This window comes from Biomphalaria glabrata, chromosome 2 (genome assembly GCF_947242115.1).
Source record: "Biomphalaria glabrata chromosome 2, xgBioGlab47.1, whole genome shotgun sequence".
In the NCBI taxonomy this organism is placed as follows: Eukaryota; Metazoa; Mollusca; class Gastropoda; family Planorbidae; genus Biomphalaria; species Biomphalaria glabrata.
In genome coordinates this window covers 9,054,853-9,075,451 of record NC_074712.1, presented here as the reverse complement: position 1 = coordinate 9,075,451, position 20,599 = coordinate 9,054,853, and the positions used below count along the sequence as shown (strand labels likewise).

At 33.4% G+C, this 20,599-nt stretch overlaps 1 protein-coding gene across 2 annotated transcripts; it reads left to right on the top strand.

Annotated features, from left to right (window-relative positions):
- Positions 1-683: 683 nt before the first annotated feature.
- On the top strand, positions 684-20,391 carry LOC106063187 (fatty acid synthase-like). 2 transcript variants are annotated; one of them, XM_056019007.1, is made up of 34 exons: positions 684-815; positions 3,543-3,806; positions 3,914-4,066; positions 4,728-4,901; positions 4,991-5,191; positions 5,305-5,427; positions 5,563-5,642; positions 5,737-5,887; positions 7,122-7,326; positions 7,474-7,708; positions 7,814-8,044; positions 8,685-8,874; positions 8,973-9,202; positions 9,428-9,729; positions 10,140-10,371; positions 10,593-10,752; positions 10,873-11,139; positions 11,266-11,442; positions 12,056-13,447; positions 13,794-14,095; positions 14,198-14,383; positions 14,478-14,649; positions 14,765-14,887; positions 14,992-15,215; positions 15,314-15,495; positions 15,593-15,761; positions 15,858-16,101; positions 16,210-16,455; positions 16,541-16,705; positions 16,823-17,032; positions 17,144-17,262; positions 17,373-17,648; positions 18,323-18,571; positions 19,007-20,391. In XM_056019007.1, the coding sequence occupies exons 2-34, from the start codon at positions 3,578-3,580 to the stop codon at positions 19,115-19,117; spliced, it is 7,710 nt and encodes a 2,569-aa protein (XP_055874982.1). In that variant the 5' UTR covers positions 684-815; positions 3,543-3,577; the 3' UTR covers positions 19,118-20,391. The 2 variants fall into 2 exon arrangements, with proteins under 2 accessions (XP_055874982.1, XP_055874983.1); XM_056019008.1 differs by lacking the exon at positions 684-815 and adding an exon at positions 910-928.
- The last annotated feature ends 208 nt before the right edge of the window (positions 20,392-20,599 follow it).

Here is a 20,599-nt window from a genome sequence, read left to right as displayed (position 1 = left end):
ATATTCCACCTTTTCTTCCTACACTTGGCTTTCTTACAAAGTATTGATATTTGCATAAATAGATCTACATTTTAGCCATTTTGATATCTAGGTCTATATCTTATACGAAAAGACTTGAAGTAGGAAAAAAGTAAGGGTTTGCTATAAGCAAGAAAGTAGCGCTATATAAAAGCTAAAAAAAAAAATAAAAAAATCCGAGACTGCCTGTATAATCTTTGCAGGGGTAGAATTAAAATTATGAAATTAAGTACATTTATTAACCAATAAATTTAAGCAAGTAGAGAGCCATTACATGATCTGACAAACCTAAATCTAGATATATAAATATCAATTTGAGTCAGTACAGCAAGAAAAAAAAATATAACACACGAAGATTGTGGTCACTATTTTTTTTTTTTCAATTTTGGTTATGAATAAGACATAAATATAATTTAAAATTAAAAAAAGCTCATATAATTTAAACTATAGAAAAAGAGACCACCAGCTTTATATTTTTAAAGCCGATGGCGATGCGTCCTGATTCTCGGCAAAAAGTTTCTAGCGAATCATCAAAACATAGACTATCTAGAACTAGTACAAATGTTGAAGATAACGGTCATTTTCTAAGCACTTTAGGTCTCAGGCTCTCGTGAGTATTCGCTGGAATATTAATATATTCGATTACTGGTAAAGCACGCCATGTCCCTGTGACGTATGAACAAAGCATTTTCATTGGTTATCTGCTATGAGCCCACATCTGACGATCTTTTTTATACAGCGAAAAGGACTGTCATTAATTTATAAACATTCGAACAAAGAGGACGTTCCTTATTAGTGTAAGAGTTTTGTGTATCAAACCACGTTGATTATTTTATTATAAACTAAGTTCGTTTCGCTCGTGTGTTATGTTAATGCAACATCAAAGTGATTTACGTATACTGCATTACTGGTACATTACTTATCCTAAGGCTAAGCCAGGGCCGACTAAGTCGTTTACTACGTCTGTAGTCAACTCACTGTAGTGGCTAGTTACCGGCTAGTGTAGACTGTAGTCTCACGACTCATGCTGTGTGGTGTATGCCTATTTGGAATTGACATGCCTGACATGCTTTAGATCTAGTACTAAGACGAAGTCATCTAATTATTCTAGTTATACTTTATAGTATACTGTATAGACTTAGTATTTATAATATAGAGTACCTAGTCATTCTAGTAACAAACATATACTAGATCTATAGATGATATAGTCAATATAGTAATACTCATATTCATATGGGGTCATATAGATCTAGAGTCTAGAGACTATCTACTATCTAGTCATTCTTAATCTAGATTAGATTAGATATCATATACTATCATATAGATCTAGTATATATATATAAATAAGTATACTAGTTTCTAGTATAGACTATACCCCTATAGTATAAAGAATCTCCTTTTTACTGTCTACGACTACTACGAGTATGGTTCAGTCTATATAACTCTAGATCTATATACTGTCTATACTATAGTCTTTGTCTATACTGACTCTATACTCTATATAGATCTAGACCATAGATTTAGTGTCTATACTCTATACAGTATACTGGACTTAGTCGACTTAGTGACTAATTCTAATAGATATCTAGTCTAGCTAGATTCTATAGATAAAGATCCTAGACTCTAGATAGATTCTAGATGTCTAATCTATCTTTAGAATTAAATCTATGCCTAGAGGCTAGAATCTCTAGTCTCAAGAGATTTTCTTGTCTAGAGTCTAGAGGCTAGTTAGTCATTCACTGACTTAATTGGTGATTCAATCTAGTATCTACTAGAAACAATTCTGTCTAGATTTAGATTATAATTATCATTAATTATGCCTACTTGAATATTCTAGATCTAGTGATTCTAGTCTATAAAGTAATACTTTAGGATCTAGATCCCTTGTCTTAATCTTTAATTCAATAATTACACTTCATACACATCTGTGTAAGTCTGTAACTAATTATACTAGATCTAGACATCTATATATATATAATGTAAGGGTAGATTTACATGCATGACTAACCATGTCAGTGTATTTTCTCACCACTCAAAATACAGCACATTAGGAAAAAATGTGTGGTGTTTTTTTTTTTATGACTGAGTAGATATGTTACTTCAAAAGAGAAAAATACATCCATGACTGAGTAGATATATATTACAGATGTAACTTCAAAGGAGAAAAATACTTCCTATGCATTTCATGTGTCAATCTAGTCATGCAGGTTAATCAATGACTCAGACAGACATGCTACACTACTTTCAAGTTCAAGATGAACTTTAAGACCTACCTGTTAAAAACATTTTTAGATTAGTTTGTCATTTTAGCTGTCGTGTTTGTGTTTGTAATGTCATTACCGCGCCTTGAGCCTACAATTTGTTTGTTAACAGTGCTTTATAAATAAAATTATTATTAACTCTGCTAAGTTGTTGGTTTTCCTGGCTGATTCAGGCAACCCATTCCATTCTCTAATGGCACTAGGGAAGAATGAGCATTTGTACAAATTTTGTTCTAGCGTATGGAATAAGAAATGTGGCATACTAAAGAAGCCTAGACTAAACTAAAAAAAACTGACCAGTTTGTTAGAAAATCGGTTTACTTTTTTTTTTTTGGTCATGGAGTGGTGTGGATGAAAATGTTATGGGTTTTTTCTTTTGAGTTGGTTTTTCCTACTGCTTTAAGATCCTTATAATCCCCTTTTTCAATGTATATCTTGATGAATAGATTTAGATTCAATGCTGCTAGACTAACTTGAGCGCACAACATATCAAATTTATTTGGTAATGTAGTATTTAGTCTTATTGACTCATTGACAGGGAATTTGAAAAAGATCAATATGTCTTGGTGTAGTCACCCAATGAATTTCACTGTGTGTTGTCTGTTCTCTCTTGTGGAAGGTTGTTTTTAGTTGAAAGAGTTCATGTAATCATAACACAAATTCCAATAAAGCAGTCTTAGTTTTAATATAGTATTCTATAGATATACGGATGTAGTAATAGTCCTTAGAATGCCCAGATGATTCTAGAGTCTAGTTTTATTTCTGATTTAGAAATCGAATTCCAGCTCTTACTTGCTATTTAACTCTAAATCTAAACTTAGGTTAGTCTACTATCTGGGCCATTTTTTCCCCCAATAGTTGTCAATTTTACACTTAGCTCAATAAAATTTTCAACTGGGTCACTTAAGTAATTTGTGAGAAATTAATATTTGTCCAAGTTGAGTCCAACAGCAACACAAGAATTAAAACCTATGTTTAGTTCTAAGGTAGTCTAATAATATCAATAGGCTAGATTTTAAATTAGTGATGGATAATCTTGTAGTCCTTTGTTTTAAATTTATAATTATCTTGCTTAAGTGTGGGAAGTTTTTTCATCTGCCACTGAGAATTAAGTTACAGAGACTTCTTGTAGTTTCCTTTTTCTGTTATTTAATAAGTTGTTTTTTTTATTTAGCTATTATATATCAAATCTGTTTTAGATTTATTTGTATTGAAATGTGTTCTTCTGCATTAGGTTTTAAAAACTTTTTTATTGTCATACAGTTTTAAAGTGATTGAAAGAAATTAAAGAAAACAAAATGCCAGCGAGAGCAGATTTAGATGAGGCCATGTGTAACGGCGGAGCTCATGGAGATGGCCCACATAACAGACTTGGACCTAATCTGCCTGAATTTGTGTACAATGGTGAAGTAGCCATCAGTGGTATTTCAGGGCGATTGCCAGAATCAGATAATATGGCAGAGTTTCGTGACCATTTGCTTAAAAATGAAGACATGGTAACAGCTGACAACAGACGATGGGAAGTGGGTAAGTATTATTAGGACCTGGTTATTTGAGCAGTATTTGTTGCTCATTTTTATGTTAATCTTAGCATTAATAAATACATTTTAATTTTTTTTTTTTAAACTGTTAAGGTCTCCATGGGAATCCTGCAAGAAATGGAAAGCTAAAAGAAATAAAATATTTTGATGCTGCATTTTTTGGTGTCCATCCTAAGCAAGCAGACTGTATGGATCCTCAGCTTAGGATATTGTTAGAAGTTTCATATGAAGCCATTATAGATGCAGGTAAAATTATGTTCATATAAAGAGTCACATTAGAAAGCCTCAATATATGCAGTTTTATTGCTAAACATTGTTTTCCTCTAAGCATTGCTCCTCCCCTGGTTATTCTTGCTTGCCTTGCTTAAGAACTCAGCAGAGATTCAGCAGCTTTCTCTCAATAGCTGTTCAAAGCATTCTTTGGTGGGCTTCATGTACAAAATTTAATCAAAATTGAATAATCAGTGAAACAGAGGTGTAGCTCATGCTTTTGAAGTATTTCCAAAATTCAAGCATGTTTTGATTTTCAAACACATTAATCTTTATAGTTGTTTGAGAGAGAAAGTTGTTACCATTCCAGTAAAGCAATTATCTATTATAGAATGCTCAGACTGCCTGGACCCAGATAAAAAGCATCTGCAGAAAGCTTTCTCCTCTCATCTATATGTACAAACATGCATATTGTGTGCAGTAATGCTTATGCAATGTAATTATTATGTAAGACAACATTATTTAAAGAAAATATTAAATAAAATGATTCTTCATAATTAAAAAAAAAAATTAGCAACATCTTTTTTTTAAGTTGCAGCGACAGGCTAGTTAAAAAATATGGGTGTGCAAAATTTCCTAAAATTTTTTCAAAGTCTGTTCCCATCACTGTTTCATAAATTGTCCTTTTTTTTTCCAGGACAAACAATGGAGTCAGTCAGAGGCAGCAAAACAGGTGTTTATGTTGGTGTTTCATTATCAGAAGCATCCGATGCCTGGTCAGCAGATGCTGAAAGCACAGTTGGTTACACCATGCCAGGGTGTTGTAGAGCTATGTTTGCCAATAGAATCTCATACTTTTTTGATTTTAAAGGTAAATTCAAGCAGTTTATTCTTTTTCGTTGATTTTAACATAGTTGTTAAAGATATCACATATGATAAACACATTTTTCTTGCTTTTAGGACCTAGTTATGCAGTAGATACAGCGTGCTCTTCCAGTATGATGTGTCTTGATCAAGCTTTGTTGAACCTTCGTATGGGTCTTATTGACTCTGCTATAGTAGCAGGCACTAACTTGTGTCTTAAACCAACTACTTCACTACAGTTTGTAAGGATGGGAATGACTGCACCAGATGGTACTTGCAAAACATTTGATGCTTCAGGTATGCAGCTTACAAATTTCTATTTGTAGTACTTATAAAAAATACACTAGCACTAAATGCATGAAAAAATGTATGAATGACATAATGATGTTTTTTTTTTTTTTTATGTATAGGGGATGGATACTGTCGCAGTGAAGCTATAATGGCCATCTATTTACAAAAGACAGCAGACTGCAAACGCATTTATGCCACAGTTGTTCATACCAAAACAAATGCTGATGGTTTTAAAGAGCAAGGTATTTCCTTTTTGAATAAAAGTTTGAATGCTGACCCCCCCCCCCCCCCCCCCCCAATCCCCCTAATGCTTATCCTTTTTTTTTTTTAATTAGAGGCAATACTAATTCTTAGATAATTTTTGTTTATCTTTAAAGGTATAACATTTCCCTCTGGAATTATGCAGAAGCAGTTGATTAATGAAGTGTACCATGAGATAGGCATTAATCCACTTGACGTAAGTAACTTTTTTTTTGTGTGTAAATTCTGTATGTTAGTTTGATTAAACTATTTTTAAATTATACTTAAAATGTATTACTCTAAACCATTAGGTTGCATATGTTGAAGCACATGGTACTGGTACAAAAGTTGGTGATCCTCAAGAAGTAAATTCTTTAGTGGATGTATTTTGCAAAGGCAGAAAAAGTCCACTTTTGATTGGCTCAACAAAATCAAATATGGGTCACCCTGAAGCTGCATCAGGTATATAATTTCATTTTCCTTGTTGTAATTGCAATAATGTAAGTTATCTATTTGCCAAATACCACCGACTCATTGATCACAAGATCTTTTTAACTCGTACAGATCTGCATGAAATTTCATACACATTCCTTTTACCTCCTAGATGCTTTTCTAAGAACCTGTTTTGACAGAATAGCAACGTGAGAACCACTATTCATGAAAAACTGCAAGCTTTCTGTCAAACCTTTGTATTTTTTTTTTGTATTCCCCAAAATATATATATATATATATATATATAAATCATTAAAAAAAAATCATTTTTTTTTTTAATGCAATTTTTTCTTTTTCCCTAATTCTTATTTTTAATATGCCTTGTGTCATTTCTACTTCCTTTTTGACGCTGTCTGAATTAAAAACAAAATCAATCCTAATAACATCTAATCTTTTTTTTTTTTTTTTTTTCGAAGATAGAAAATCTAGTCTTTTTCTTTTGTTCGAGATTGAGAAAGAGAGAGAGAGCAAGTTATTGTACTTTGTAACACTGTCAAAAAGAAAATACTTATCCTAACAGCATTGAAAAGATAAATCTAGATTTATTGTCATTTCACTACATTCAAATGGTGTCAAATAAACAATTACAATTAATAAATCCAAATTGACATTTCTTTTTATTTAGAGAACCAAATATCAAAGTAAAATGGAACGAGAAGAGAATGTGTACAAAGAACTACCTTTTTGTTGTGGGGGGAGGGCAGATAAAGTAAAAGTTCTTCTAAAATTAATGGGCTCAAAATAATAAGAGCATGTATGTGTTGAGGGCGCATTTTGAAGGTGATCTTTTGAAATCAAGTCAAAAGTCTATGTGGGAGAAATTACAAAGCGCAGGTTAAAAACAAAATGAGGTTCCAGAGAGTGAGACATAGAGAGGGGGGCATGAGATTTTGTTGTAACAGTTACACTATTTACGAGCTAAAAAAAAATGTTGCGTTGATAGTTGGCCCGTTTATTAAAATAAAAAGAGCATGTTCAGAAAAGAGATAGGATATGAAATTTCATTGTAAGAGATAAACTAATTCACAGGATAGAACAGTATGTTAGGTTGATTTTTTAAATGTGGTCCATTTATTAAAATTAAAGAAAAGAAGGGGGCCTTCCGGTCATAAAAGCAATATAAAACCTGGGAAAAAATCAACTGGCGTAGTTGGTGTGTACTGCTAGTGTATATAAATATATTATTATGTTATGTTTCTTTCAGGTCTTTCATCCATTGCCAAGATAGTTGTTGCTATGGAAGATCATGTCATTCCTGCCAATCTTCATTTTAAGAACCCCAATCCTGAAATCCCAGGATTAATTGATGGAAGTCTTCAAGTTGTTAAAGAAAATACTCCATGGAATGGAGGATTGGTGGCCATGAACTCTTTTGGTTTTGGTGGTGCTAATGTACATGCAATTTTTAGGTAAACCTAGTTAAACTCTGGTTCATATACATATATATATATATTTGTTTTATCTATTTAACATATTGGTATTTTTATTTTTTTTTAAAAAAAAAAAAGCTAATTTATCATGTTTAAAATGTCCTTTTTTTATATATGTTCTAATAGGTCCCATGAAAAAGAACAGGTTGAACCACATGTTGCCAGTGAGAAAACTAGGTTGTACACTTGCAATGCTCGCACAGAGGCTGGTGTTAAAGCATTGTTAGCAGAAGCCAAAAAGAATGCTAAAAGTGTGGAGTATCAGGCATTGATTCAGGACAGTGCAAACATGCCAACATCTCAGATGCCTTATAGAGGTTACACTGTACTTAATGCTTCAACAGATATAGAAGAAATCCAGGTGAATTTACTAAAATTGTATAGTTGACAATTAGTAACTCAGTTTAGTAACTGAGTTTTTTTTTATGTGGAAATGTGTAACAACTTAATTTTTTTTTTTTATTAGAGATGCAGTCAAGAACCTCGACCTATATGGTTTGTGTTCACTGGCATGGGAACACAGTGGCATGGAATGGGTCGCAAAATGATGGAACTTGATGTCTTTAGAGAATCCATCATGAGGTCCACTCAGACACTCAGCAGATATGATATCAATCTTTATGATCTCATTATGAATGGCAATGAGACTACTTTTGAAAAGACTATTCCATCTTTTATAGGCATAGCCTCCATTCAGGTAATCATTTTTAATAGCTCTCTCTTTTATGTCTGGTACAATTTTTTTATTTCATTTCTCCCACACCCATTCTTGGAACAAGTTGAAACATTTTACAATTATTTTTTGTTCCAATCAAAGCATAAATCAATAACAGAAAATAAAGAATTGTTCATTATTGGTAATTTTTTTGTTTGGTATTGATTTAGGGGGATAAATGCTACTGTTCTTATTTAGAGAGGTGGGTGTGTATGCGCAGTTATTCCCCATAATGTTTTGTATACTGCTTTTCTCCCATTTCCCATTCTTGGATCACATTGAAATTTTGCATAATTATTCATAGTCAATGACAATACATGAATCAATGAAAACATTAACCAATCAATTAGTGGTAATAATTAATTTTGTTTTAAATAGAAAAAAAGAGCTTATTCCAGCAGTATTGATGTAAATATATATATATAGAGAGAGGGTGCGTCAAAAAAATGTATACACACTTTGAACTGTCATAGACAATTTATTTTCCATTCTACAATGCTAAATTTCAGCACATGGAAAGCTTAATGTCTAATTGGAAAAATAAATATTAAAAATTTTGGTTCTTTCAGTTAGCTTTGTTTTAATACAAGATTTTAAAATATTTTTCTTGTTAAATTATTAGGTTGCTCTTGTAGACCTGCTCTTTTCAATGGATATCAGGCCTGATGGCATTGTTGGCCACTCTGTGGGAGAACTAGGTTGTGCTTATGCTGATGGTTCACTGACAGCAGAAGAAACAGTTCTTGCTGCTTATTGGAGAGGGAGATGCATATCTGAAGCAAATCTTCCAGCAGGCAAAATGGCTGCTGTTGGTAAGCTATATATGTATATATATTTATATTGTAAAAATGTCTGTAAATTTTTGCCTTTCAGGATTTGATTTATTTCTCTTTATTCTCTTGTGTTGTAGGCTTGTCATGGGAAGAGTGTAAAAAAATGTGTCCACCAGGGGTTGTTCCAGCATGTCACAATTCTGTTGATACAGTTACAATTTCTGGACCATTTGATGTTACCACCAAGTTTATTGAGGATTTAAAAGCCAAAGGCATCTTTGCACGTGATGTGAATTCCTCTAATGTAGCCTACCATTCCTATTATATGAATGAAATAGCTCCACAATTAAAAGCTGCTCTTGAAAAGGTTTGTGTGCTTTTTGTGAATTGCTCTCTAGTTACTGTCGTTACAATGTTTTTTTTTAAACTTTCCAGTTTTAGAGGATTTATGTGTCCGTCTTAACCCCCCCACCCCACCCCATAGGATAGTCTGTGGATGACTAGGTTTAATCTCATAATGTCATTTCAAATATTAACACATGATGTGGTGTATTATTCCCTAAAAGAAATGTATGATTAAATCTTATTTCAGGTAATCAAGCCCAAGAGGAGATCTCCCAAATGGATTAGCACATCTGTTCCAGAAGCTAGATGGGGAGAACCATTGGCCCAGTACTCATCAGCTGATTATCATGTCAACAATTTGGTCAGTGCTGTTCTTTTCCAAGAAGGTCTTCAAAAAGTACAAAGTAATGCCATAGCCATTGAGATTGCTCCACATTGTCTTTTGCAAGCCATTCTTAAAAGGTCTTTAAGCACTGAGGCTGTGTTTGTTGGACTCATGAAACGTTTTCATGAAAATAATATTGAGTTTTTCTTTTCCAGTCTTGGCAAGTACGTTATTAAGAATGAGTGATAAGTATAATCTTAATTTTAGTTTTTTTTTAGAAATAGTCTGATACAAAACACATTAAAATATTCTTATTGTATTTTAGCATTTTGTTATTTATAGTTCATATATTAAAAACAGGTAATTTATGTAAATTAAAAATCATGAATAATCTATCAATTATGAAATAAAAGGTAGAGGAAAGTGGAAATATAGTTATTTCAGATTGTATTAAAAAAAAGCATCAAACATTTTCAGTCAGACAGGAATTCAAAGTGATGATTGTGATTTTTTTATTGTGACTGTAGTAACTTAGACATTATAGTGACTTATGGTTGCAAATGTATATTCATTTGCTTAGTATCATCCTTGAAATTGCAATTACCCAGTCTTACTAATAATATATTTTTCTCAGATGTTTTGCCAATGGAATGAACGTGAATCCTCTGAAAGCTTTCCCTCCAGTGCAGTTCCCAGTGCCCCGAGGTACACCCATGGTTGGTCCTGCAATATCTAAGATATGGGAACATACTACAGTTTGGAGTACACCTACACAAGAGGACTTTGGTGGCTCAGGAAAGGGAGGATCATCCGCTGATGTCAAGTTTGAAATAGATGTTTCAGAAGAGTCCTCAGAACATTACCTAGTAAGTGATCTAAAGCTGAAGAAGCATTAAAGTCAAATTTGTAATTTCCATTAGAATGATGTTCTTTTTATTTTTATTGCTCTTTTGAATACCAATACTTAGATTTTAAAAAAATAATATGGTACCTACATATACATTTTTATGTTAATTTTAGTATAAAATATTGTTCTAGCTATCAGTTATCTAGTACACTAATTATATATGCTTACCATTTCTAATAGGTTGGTCACAAGATTGATGGCAGAGTGTTATACCCAGCCACAGGTTATTTGGTGTTAGCCTGGAAAGCACTAGCTAGGTTGAAGGGTCAACTTTTTGAACAGCTCCCTGTTGTATTTCAAGATATTACAATCCACAGGGCCACAGTACTTCCAGCAACAGGTTAGACAGCTTTTAAAATAGACGTCGTATACTTGAAATAAATCATCTAATTTATTTGTCTTAATTTGTTACAAACAAAACGCTGCAGTTACTTGATACATGGCTCATTCATTTCTCTAGGTACAGTCACACTTAGTGTCAGTATTATGCCTGCCACAGGGAAATTTGAAATCTGTGAAAATGATGCTCAAGTTGTCAGTGGAACAATATTTAGCCCTGAAGGTCAATTTTTAGACAGAGATCAGTATTCAGCAGTAAAAAATATCCTGAACAAAACTGAATCTTTAGAATTCCAACTCACAAAGGAAGAGGTATACAAAGAACTTAGACTAAGAGGCTATGATTATGGACCAACTTTTCAAGGAATAACGAATGCTAGTCAGTCAGGTATGTTTCTGATATTTGAGAACACTCCCCATGCTAGTCTTATAGCAGACCTCTGATATTGTCTTGTTAGTTTGAATGACACATTATCTGTTTCTTATTAATAAATCAGATTTTTCTTTTTATTAGGTGCCACAGGTCAGCTTTTATGGAATGGCAGTTGGGTTTCTTTTATGGATACCATGCTACAAATACAAGTTTTCTCAATGCCAGGTCACTCATTACGGTTACCAACACGTATTAAAACGGTCAAAGTTGATCCAAAGATTCACCCACCTCAGCCAGCTGAAGGGGAAACCTTTACAAGTAAGACAAATTAATGTTTTCATGAATTTTTTTTGTTGGTTATGACATACATGACTAGCTCTTTCTCACTCGTCCCATATGCTAGGACAAATTTGTACAAATACTCCTTCTTCCCTAGTGCTATTAGAGCATGGAATGGGTTGCCTGAGCTAGCCAGGAAAACCAGTGACTTGGCAGAATTTAAGTCATTGGTTAATATGCATGACTAAATGCATGACGCGTAGGACGTAATCATCTTCTTTTTTGAAGTAACGCCTGTATTATATAAGATAAGATAAGCTTCAAATGTTTTGTTGTTTGTAATCAGAAAATGTATTTGGTATAGAATTAAAGGGAATGCATGCTCTTTTTATATAACAAAGTCAAGTTTAAAAAATTAAACATTAATTTAATGAGGTCAATTCAACAATGTTATCCACGATTAGGAGAGAAAGAGCTAGACCTAATTGAGAACAGTAGTTATAAGATCAGATTTTCTGTGTGGCCAACTGTAAAGATATGTCCACTAATATTTGAGATTAAAGCAAGCTTGTTTACCTTAGCTACTTCCCCTGTAACTTAACCTGTGTCACAGTTTGGACTTACTAAAACTTTTGTGTTTTGACTATTTCAGGTCTCCCTGTGATAGTTGATAGAGTGTTGGATATTACAGTTTGTGGAGGTGTGGAAATTAAAGGTCTGCATGCTTCAGTAGCCCCTAAAAGAGGTCAACAGTTGCCCCCCACAGTAGAAGAATATCGTTTCATACCCTACACAGAAAGTGACAAAACTGTTCCTCCAGCATTAGAACAATATACTACTGACTGCCTTAATTATGTTCTTCACAGTCTCAAAAGGCTAGTGGATGAAGATCAAGCTGGTACATTACTCAACAAAACAGTATTGAGTGATGTTGTGAACAACATTAAACCCACTGCTGATTCAGATCTTCAGAAATTTCTTTCCCAACCTAACTCTGGCTTAGCACAGGCTCTTCACAAAATATTCACTCTGCCAGCCACCAATCTCAAAGAAAATGTCCACAACATTGTGCAATCATTACATTCAGAATTGCTTTCAGACAGGTTATTGTCCAGCCTAAGTAGTCCAGAGGTGCTCAAGTCTTGTGTTGATATAGTCATTGACAATGTCATGACTAGCAGGGTCACTGTATTTGAAGCTGGTGCTGCTCAGAGTTCACTTTACCGCAAAGTAATTCCCATCATCAAATCTCAACCTTTATTAAATGTGACTTACACTGCTGCTGATAAAAATCCTCTAGATAAAGAAGCTAAAAATCTGGGAGTGAAACATTCACAATGGGATATCAACACATCAACCTCTGTCCCTCCTGGACAGGTACATCTTTTGGTTCTCAAAAATGTGTTACACAAACAAACAAATATCAGTGCCACTTTTGAGACTGTATCTGGTATGGTGTTGCCTGATGGTTTCATTCTAGTTGAGGAAGTCACCAGAAATTTTCCACTCTATTTAGCATTAGAAGCCATTTCAGGAAAGTTACAAGACAACTCATCTGATGTTTGTAGGGTTTGTGGATGCTATCTGTCTGAGGGATCTTGGGTGGAAGTGTTTTCAAAACATGGATATGAAGTTGTATTTAGAAAATCTGACAATCTTCTCTCAACTCTCTTCCTTCTGCGCAAAAGGAAACAGCTGATTACCCCACCAACACTGTTCTCCATTGATGACTTGCAGTGCTCTTGGTTAGAGGACCTCAAGTCTAAGATGAAAGAGTTAGAGAAAGCTCCTGAAGATGCTAGACTTTGGCTTTTAGCTACCAAAGAAGTCAATGGCTTGATGGGATTTATCAATTGCTTGAAACTAGAGGCAGGTGGCGAGAAAGTGAGGGGAATTTTTATTAGTAATTTGAACTCATCTTCTAGTCAACCTAACATTACTGAGTCCAGCTCTGAATTTTTGAGTGTGGCACAGAAAGACTTGTTTGTCAACATTTACAGAGATGGAAAGTGGGGATGTTTCAAACATATACCCATTCCTGAAGGTAAAATTTGCTTCTTAGAGTTTTACATGCTTTGCTTTGTCATTAAATTATGATTTTTTTATTATTGCAGAACTTCTAATGATAAACTTAAAGTGCTTTTCACTGGACTGTATTTGTCTAGTTTTTATTAAACATCTATCCTAGTGGAGTTTTAAAACTTAGCCTTCTTTTTAAGGTACAACTCACATGATGGCTCTTTGCCTATGATTGTTTTATTACAATTACATATGTAATTTATTTTATTATTTGGTTTGTATGGGTTCTACATATGTAATTGTAAGCAACTGTTACTGTACAATAATCTGAACATAAACTTTTAACTTTTTTTTAAATTGCATATCAACAGATGACACTTCCAGAATAAAGCCTACAGAATATGCCTATGTGAATGTGTTGACCAGAGGAGATTTGTCCAGCTTGAAATGGATTGAGTCACCACTGAAGTTTTTCCAACCAAATGATGAAGACACAGAGCTCTGCAGCGTTTACTACACTTCACTTAACTTCAGAGATGTCATGTTGGCATCTGGCAAATTACCACCTGATGCTATACCTGGTGATATGGCCAGTCAAGACTGTATTCTAGGCATGGAGTTCTCAGGGAGAGATTCAAATGGCAGAAGAATCATGGGTATACTCCCAGCCAAGGTTTGTTAAAAAAAATTAATGAAGTAAATATTTAACAAGTGTGGTGTAAATTTTATGTATATTATTGTTTCATTTTAATGACTTGTGTACTGAATACTACAGGGTCTTGCAACATCTGTGGATACAGCCAAGCGTTTCTTGTGGGAAATCCCAGACTGTTGGACAATGGAAGAAGCAGCCACTGTTCCTGTTGTTTATTGTACAGTGTTTTATGCTTTGGTCATAAGAGGACATATTAAGAAAGGAGACAAAGTTCTCATTCATTCAGGAAGTGGTGGTGTTGGACAGGTACACTGATTGTACAGTTTGAATTATGTTAAGGCAATTATTTATTTATATCCTGTATACCTAGTAATGATTTTTTTTTGTCTGTGCATATTAGGCAGCCATTTCAGTAGCACTAAGCTATGGGTGTGAAGTTTTTACCACTGTTGGATCAAATGAGAAGAAAGAGTACTTAAAAAGCATATTTCCTCAACTTACTGACAGAAACTTCAGCAATTCCAGAGATACATCTTTTGAGCATGATATTTTAAGGGAGACCAAAGGATTAGGTAAAAACAAATTTTCATGTGAATATTTCTTTTTTTTTGTAGAAAAGGGGGCTATGAAAGCCATTTTAGAACAAACTTATATATTTTTAATAAACTTTAATATTTTTATTGCCAGGTGTTGATGTAGTTCTGAATTCTCTTGCTGAAGAAAAATTGTTAGCTAGTGTTAATTTATTGGCTAAGCATGGACGTTTTCTTGAGATTGGCAAATTTGATCTTTCAAATAATACTCCTTTAGGTGAGTCTTGATCTTGTTTATATCTCAAGCAGCATTTGATAATTTCTGTATTTTATTTAATGTTGAATCTTGATTTTTCTGTATAATTTTTTTTTTTTTTACAGGTATGTCCATTTTCCTTAGAAACATTACATTCAATGGAATTTTGTTGGATGCTCTGTTTGAAGAAGCTTCTGATGAGTGGGAGAGTGTTGCTGATATGGTCAGACAAGGAATGACCTCTGGGGTAGTCAAGCCTTTAAAAACAACAGTTTTTAATAAAGATGAAATTGAAGAAGCATTCCGATTTATGGCCCAAGGAAAACACATTGGCAAAGTTGTTATAAAAGTAAATATTGTTGTTCTTAAGTTTATAAATTGTAGCCTTCTTGGTAGGTTTTTTTATTTTCCTTATCTTCAATATTTTATTTTGTTTTTCTTTTAAAGGTTAGGGATGAAGAAAAAGAAAAAGTAGCAACACCTCTACCAGTGTCTATCCCTGCAGTTGCTAGGACCACATGTGACCCATCTAAGACATACATTATTACAGGAGGATTAGGTGGTTTTGGACTTGAACTCGGCCAGTGGCTAGTAGAGAGAGGAGCTAAGAAAATTGTTCTTTCTTCTAGGTACATATGTTAAAGAATATGCATAGGAGTAGCTTTTCATAAAATGTTAAACAGTACATTTCTGACTGCTGTACAATGAATTTTGTTGTATTTACAGATCTGGAATCAAGACAGGGTACCAGTATAAAAAAGTTCAAGGTTGGAAAGATTCTGGTGTCAAAGTAGAAGTCAGCAAAAGTGATGCTAAAACTTTAGCTGGTGCTAAAGCTTTGCTTCAAGAGTCCAGTAAATTGGGTCCAGTTGGAGGTCTCTTTAATCTTGCTATGGTAAGCATTATTGACTAATGAGGGTTAAGAGTAGAAATATATCATGTACTGTTTTTAGTGAATTGTATAATTTATTTTATTATTTTATTTGTATAGGTTCTGCGTGATGGCTTGTTTGAAAACCAAACACTAGACATGTATACCACAGTTTGTGAACCCAAAATTGATGGCACAATCAACCTAGATTTGGCTACTAGAGAACTATGTAAAGACTTGGATTGGTTTGTTGTATTTTCTTCTGTCAGTTGTGGAAGAGGCAACTTGGGGCAAACTAATTATGGGTTTGCTAATTCTGTCATGGAGAGAGTGTGTGAAAAAAGAAAAGCAGAAGGCTTCCCAGGTATGCATTTGTGTTACCATAATTTGTAACATTTGTTGTATAACTTGTTCTCTTAGTTAATTGTATTACTATATGATACTAACTATTATCTTGTATTTCTGTGTTCAGGATTGGCTATTCAGTGGGGAGCTATTGGTGATGTTGGTGTGATTGCTGAAAGTATGGGAGGTAATGACACTGTCATTGGAGGAACACTGCCACAAAAGATGTCCTCCTGTTTGAATGTCCTTGATCAATTCCTAAATCAAAATTACACAATAGTTTCCAGTTTTGTAGCTGCACAGAGAGACACATCAAAGAAAGAAGGGGGTGCTACAAAGCCTAATCTAGTCAGCTCCATTTCCAGAATCTTGGGTATGTAATTAGTCTATTCTTAACATTTTTTAAATTCCTAACTTGATGTATGCTGTACTAAACTTAACTTGGTATGTTTTGATAGGTTTGAAGGATGTATCTAATTTGAATCCTGAGACAAGTTTAGCAGACCTGGGCCTGGACTCACTAATGGGTGTAGAAATCAAACAACTGCTGGAAAGAGATTTTGAAGTTTCTCTTAGTACCAGAGAGATTCGCATGTTGAATTTGAAGAAAATAGAGGAATTAAGTAAGTCTTCTTTGGTGATAACTTATATAAGTGAAATATAGCACTAATGTTCATGTACAAATGACAATATGTGTATATTAACAACCTCAAGCTATTTTGAATGTGTCCTCATTTTAGATGGAGCAGAGGAAGAAGACCAAGCTAAAAGTTCAGAACCAGAAGTCCCTGAAGTATCCACAGAACCTTCAAGTAAAGAAATAAATGGGCAACATTCCAGGGCTTCTAATAGGTTCAACTTCAAACAGATGATGCCTAAAAATGCTATATTAAAGATTAATGATGTTCAAAATGGCTTCAAACCTTTATTCATTGTTCATCCCATTGAAGGTTAGATAATCTTTTAATGGTTGAAGTAATTTAATTTTTCAATAGTCTACTGTAGTATTTAATTTTTTTTTTAAATATATAAATAATGCCATTTTCAACGTTTTATTTCAGGAAGTGTTATTGCATTAGAGACTTTAGCTCGCAATCTTCCATGCCCAGTTTATGGTCTCCAATTAACAGCTGATGCACCTCTCACATCAATAGAAGATTTGGCACTCTACTATATTAAGGTGTGAATTTTTCAATATAAGGTTACATGGGAATATTTATTTTTACAAAGTAAACAATTAATTTCTAATTGTATTTAGATTTAATTCTGATTTGTTTTTTATATTTACAGCAAATTAGCACAATAGACTCAGTTGGTCCATACAGAATTGCTGGCTATTCATTTGGAGCAGTTGTAGCCTTAGAAATAGCAAATCAACTTTTGAAAATGCATCCCAAGCGTTCAGATATTGTTCAGTCCTTGACACTTCTTGATGGTTCACATCGCTATGTAGAAGTCTACACATCTGCTTACCGCAAAGCATTGAAAATAAACAACACAGCAGAAGAGCAGGCAGCATGTCTTTGTGCATTTGTCAGACTGTTCCATGGGTTTGATGAAGTGCAGGTAGGAATTTTAAGTGCAGGAAAGCACCTTACAATTCACATTCCAAGACAATTTGTAACCTTTATTAGTGAGAAAATTCCCTGCATCTTAAAAGAATTAATTAACTACACCAGTTGTATGAGACCCAACATTGTGCTGTTGGTATCTTGTTCAGTGAGGCATTCATGGTTTGGTGAAGGGGTACATCAATTCCATATTTTTTTTAAAATTATAAATACTTTACTCCTACATTAGTGCTAAAGCAGAAAAGCTAGCATCTATAGTTCCTTTAGACTGGAGATAGTGAAAATAGGTAGACACCAAAATATTCTATTAACTATTGTAGCCCACATTTATTTGTTTCTTCTTAAAAAATTAGGGATAAAAAAATAGAAAAAAGGTTTTTAAAAAAATTATTGGTATAATTATGCTGTTTATTTTTCTAAGATTCAGTGTGTAGTTAGTGTTGAAAACTAATTTAAATGCTAAAAAAAGAAAACGGTTACTTATGCATTGATATTGTATTATGGGTTTTGTCAATGATTTATAAATTATGGTTAAGGCATGATCCACGAGTAATGTAATTTTTTTTTTTTTTGTCATTCTAAAAACTGAAAAAATTGTCATTTTGAAACTGAAAACTAAATAGGTAAATTGATTAGAAAGACTTGACATATATTTGTAAAATGTTGCAGGTTTTCCAACAAATGGTCACAGCTGAAGGCCTAAAGGAAAGAATCAAAATAGCTGTTGACATTTTAATGAAAACAGAAAAATTCAACTCTCAGAATGATTTGGAACAATTAGCAGAATCTTTTTATAAAATGTTGTCCATAAGTGAAAAATACAAGCCAGAGAAGTATGGTGGTGACATAACACTCATCAAGGCCAAACAGAGCAATGTGAACTCAAGTAATCTAGGAGATGACTATGATCTGAAACAAGTAAGTTAGTGTAGCCTAGAGTTATTTGTCACTTGGTTATGAAATAAATAGTATAATGCTTTACTATCCAACTGAAAATCTTGGGTGGATACAGGAAAAATTATGAGACCAATTCAGGTCCAGTTGAGTACTTGATCTTACAATATTAATAGCTCTTGTGTTTGCTGTGTTGGCCACATTACAGCCTTGAGTACTGTGAAGACAGAAGTAAACTTGTATACATGGCTGCTTGGTCGTATGGTGTCTGGACTGAGGTTGGGATATGTTCTCAATGGTCCTGGGTTCATACCCTGCCTGCTGCCTTCCCCTGTTCTGTGGGAGGTTAGGGATGAAACTTGAGGGAACATCTAAAACATTCTACAAACATGTCATAGCAGATTTGTTCTTCCTTGAATAGTGCTCTGTTTAACATTTGCTGCTATAATCTATTTTCAGGTTTGTAGTGGCACAGTCAAAATCACAGATGTAGATGGAGATCACGAGTCTTTTATATTAGATGAAGGTGCTCAGAAAGTGGCCAATATATTGATACCTTTGCTCTCATAGTCTTTATATGGAAGTACACTAAACTAGGAATAAATATTTGAAAGCTGTAAGCTGAAAGTTATGAAACAAAGTTACACATTTGTAAATTCCGTCTTATTCAAAGCTGTATTTTCCCATGTCCTCCTTTTGAGGTGCAATCCAATATAGATTCACTGAAAATCCTGCATTGATATTATTGTCACTTTTTTTTTTTTATGAGAAATGAAACAACAACCACAAATACTCACATCAAAGATGATAACAGTGTTGTTAATTTGATGGTGATTTTTTTTGTCAGGATTTATTCACTGACTGTTATGTGTATACTTGCGGACAACTTCCAATTCCTGCCATTATATTTTTGAACAATCTGGAATGAATTGGGTTTGCCTGCTCCATTACTTCATTTGTTCTGTGTGTGTAATGTTCATTGTTAGTATTTAGTTTTTTATTTCCAATCTTTGTACATTTCCACTTTCTTCATTTTGAGTGAAGAAATTAGTATACATGGTTTAATAGAGAGTGAATGAGCCCTTGAAATCCATGCATTGAGTATGAGTATCTTATTGAAGGTAGAACTTTTGGTTGTGTATTGAGCTAATACACTTAATGTTGTACATACATTTATTTTTAAAGTGGATGTTTTGCATTTCTATTGCATTTCCTTGTCTTTAGTGTTTTGACAGTAATTTATAATGTATGTTCTGACCAACTGATCATTTTGGCTTGTTTGGTAACCAATGTGAGGATCATGTACACATCACTCAGTTCTTTGATCTGGCCTTTTACCTGCTAGTTTATTTATTGATATACATATTTTTTTGTTTACATTAAAGAGTCTCTCTATTTGTTTTTTTTATTATGTCAACATTTTGAAAGGATTTTTATCATTTCTGACCATCTAAGTTAAGAAATAAAATCACATCAAATGCCCAATGCCAATTGATTCTAGAGTTTGATAAAGGGATACATAATGGAAGAGTGCATACCAAAATAATTAGCACAGTTTAAACTCCTTAAGATTTCAAACAAGCATTTTGATGTTAATTTGTATACATCATCCATTATTACAATCCATTATTACTATGATTGTAAAAGTATTAATCTTGTTTGAAATTTGCACATTTTATGAAATGAGTGTACTGCCAGTACTAGGAGTGAAACCTGAAGATGGACATAAACCTTTAATGATTTATTTTTCTTGTATGTTTTGTTTATATTTACAGTGTTAGCCATTTTCAGATTCTGAAGCAAATCTCATGTTATTGGAATACAAATAAAACTATTTGAACATTTTTTTGAGTTTGATTTTCTGTATGGAATATAACAGTTATTATATTAAGTTTGACACACCTGTTGCCATTAAAATGTAAAAAATTGCTAAATATAACACCACTGTGATTAGACAATTAGAAATCTCCTTGGAGATGTCAATAAAATCAAATAGTTAAATGCAAGCATTACTTAACACTGTGATTAAAGTCTAATAAGACATCTCATTAA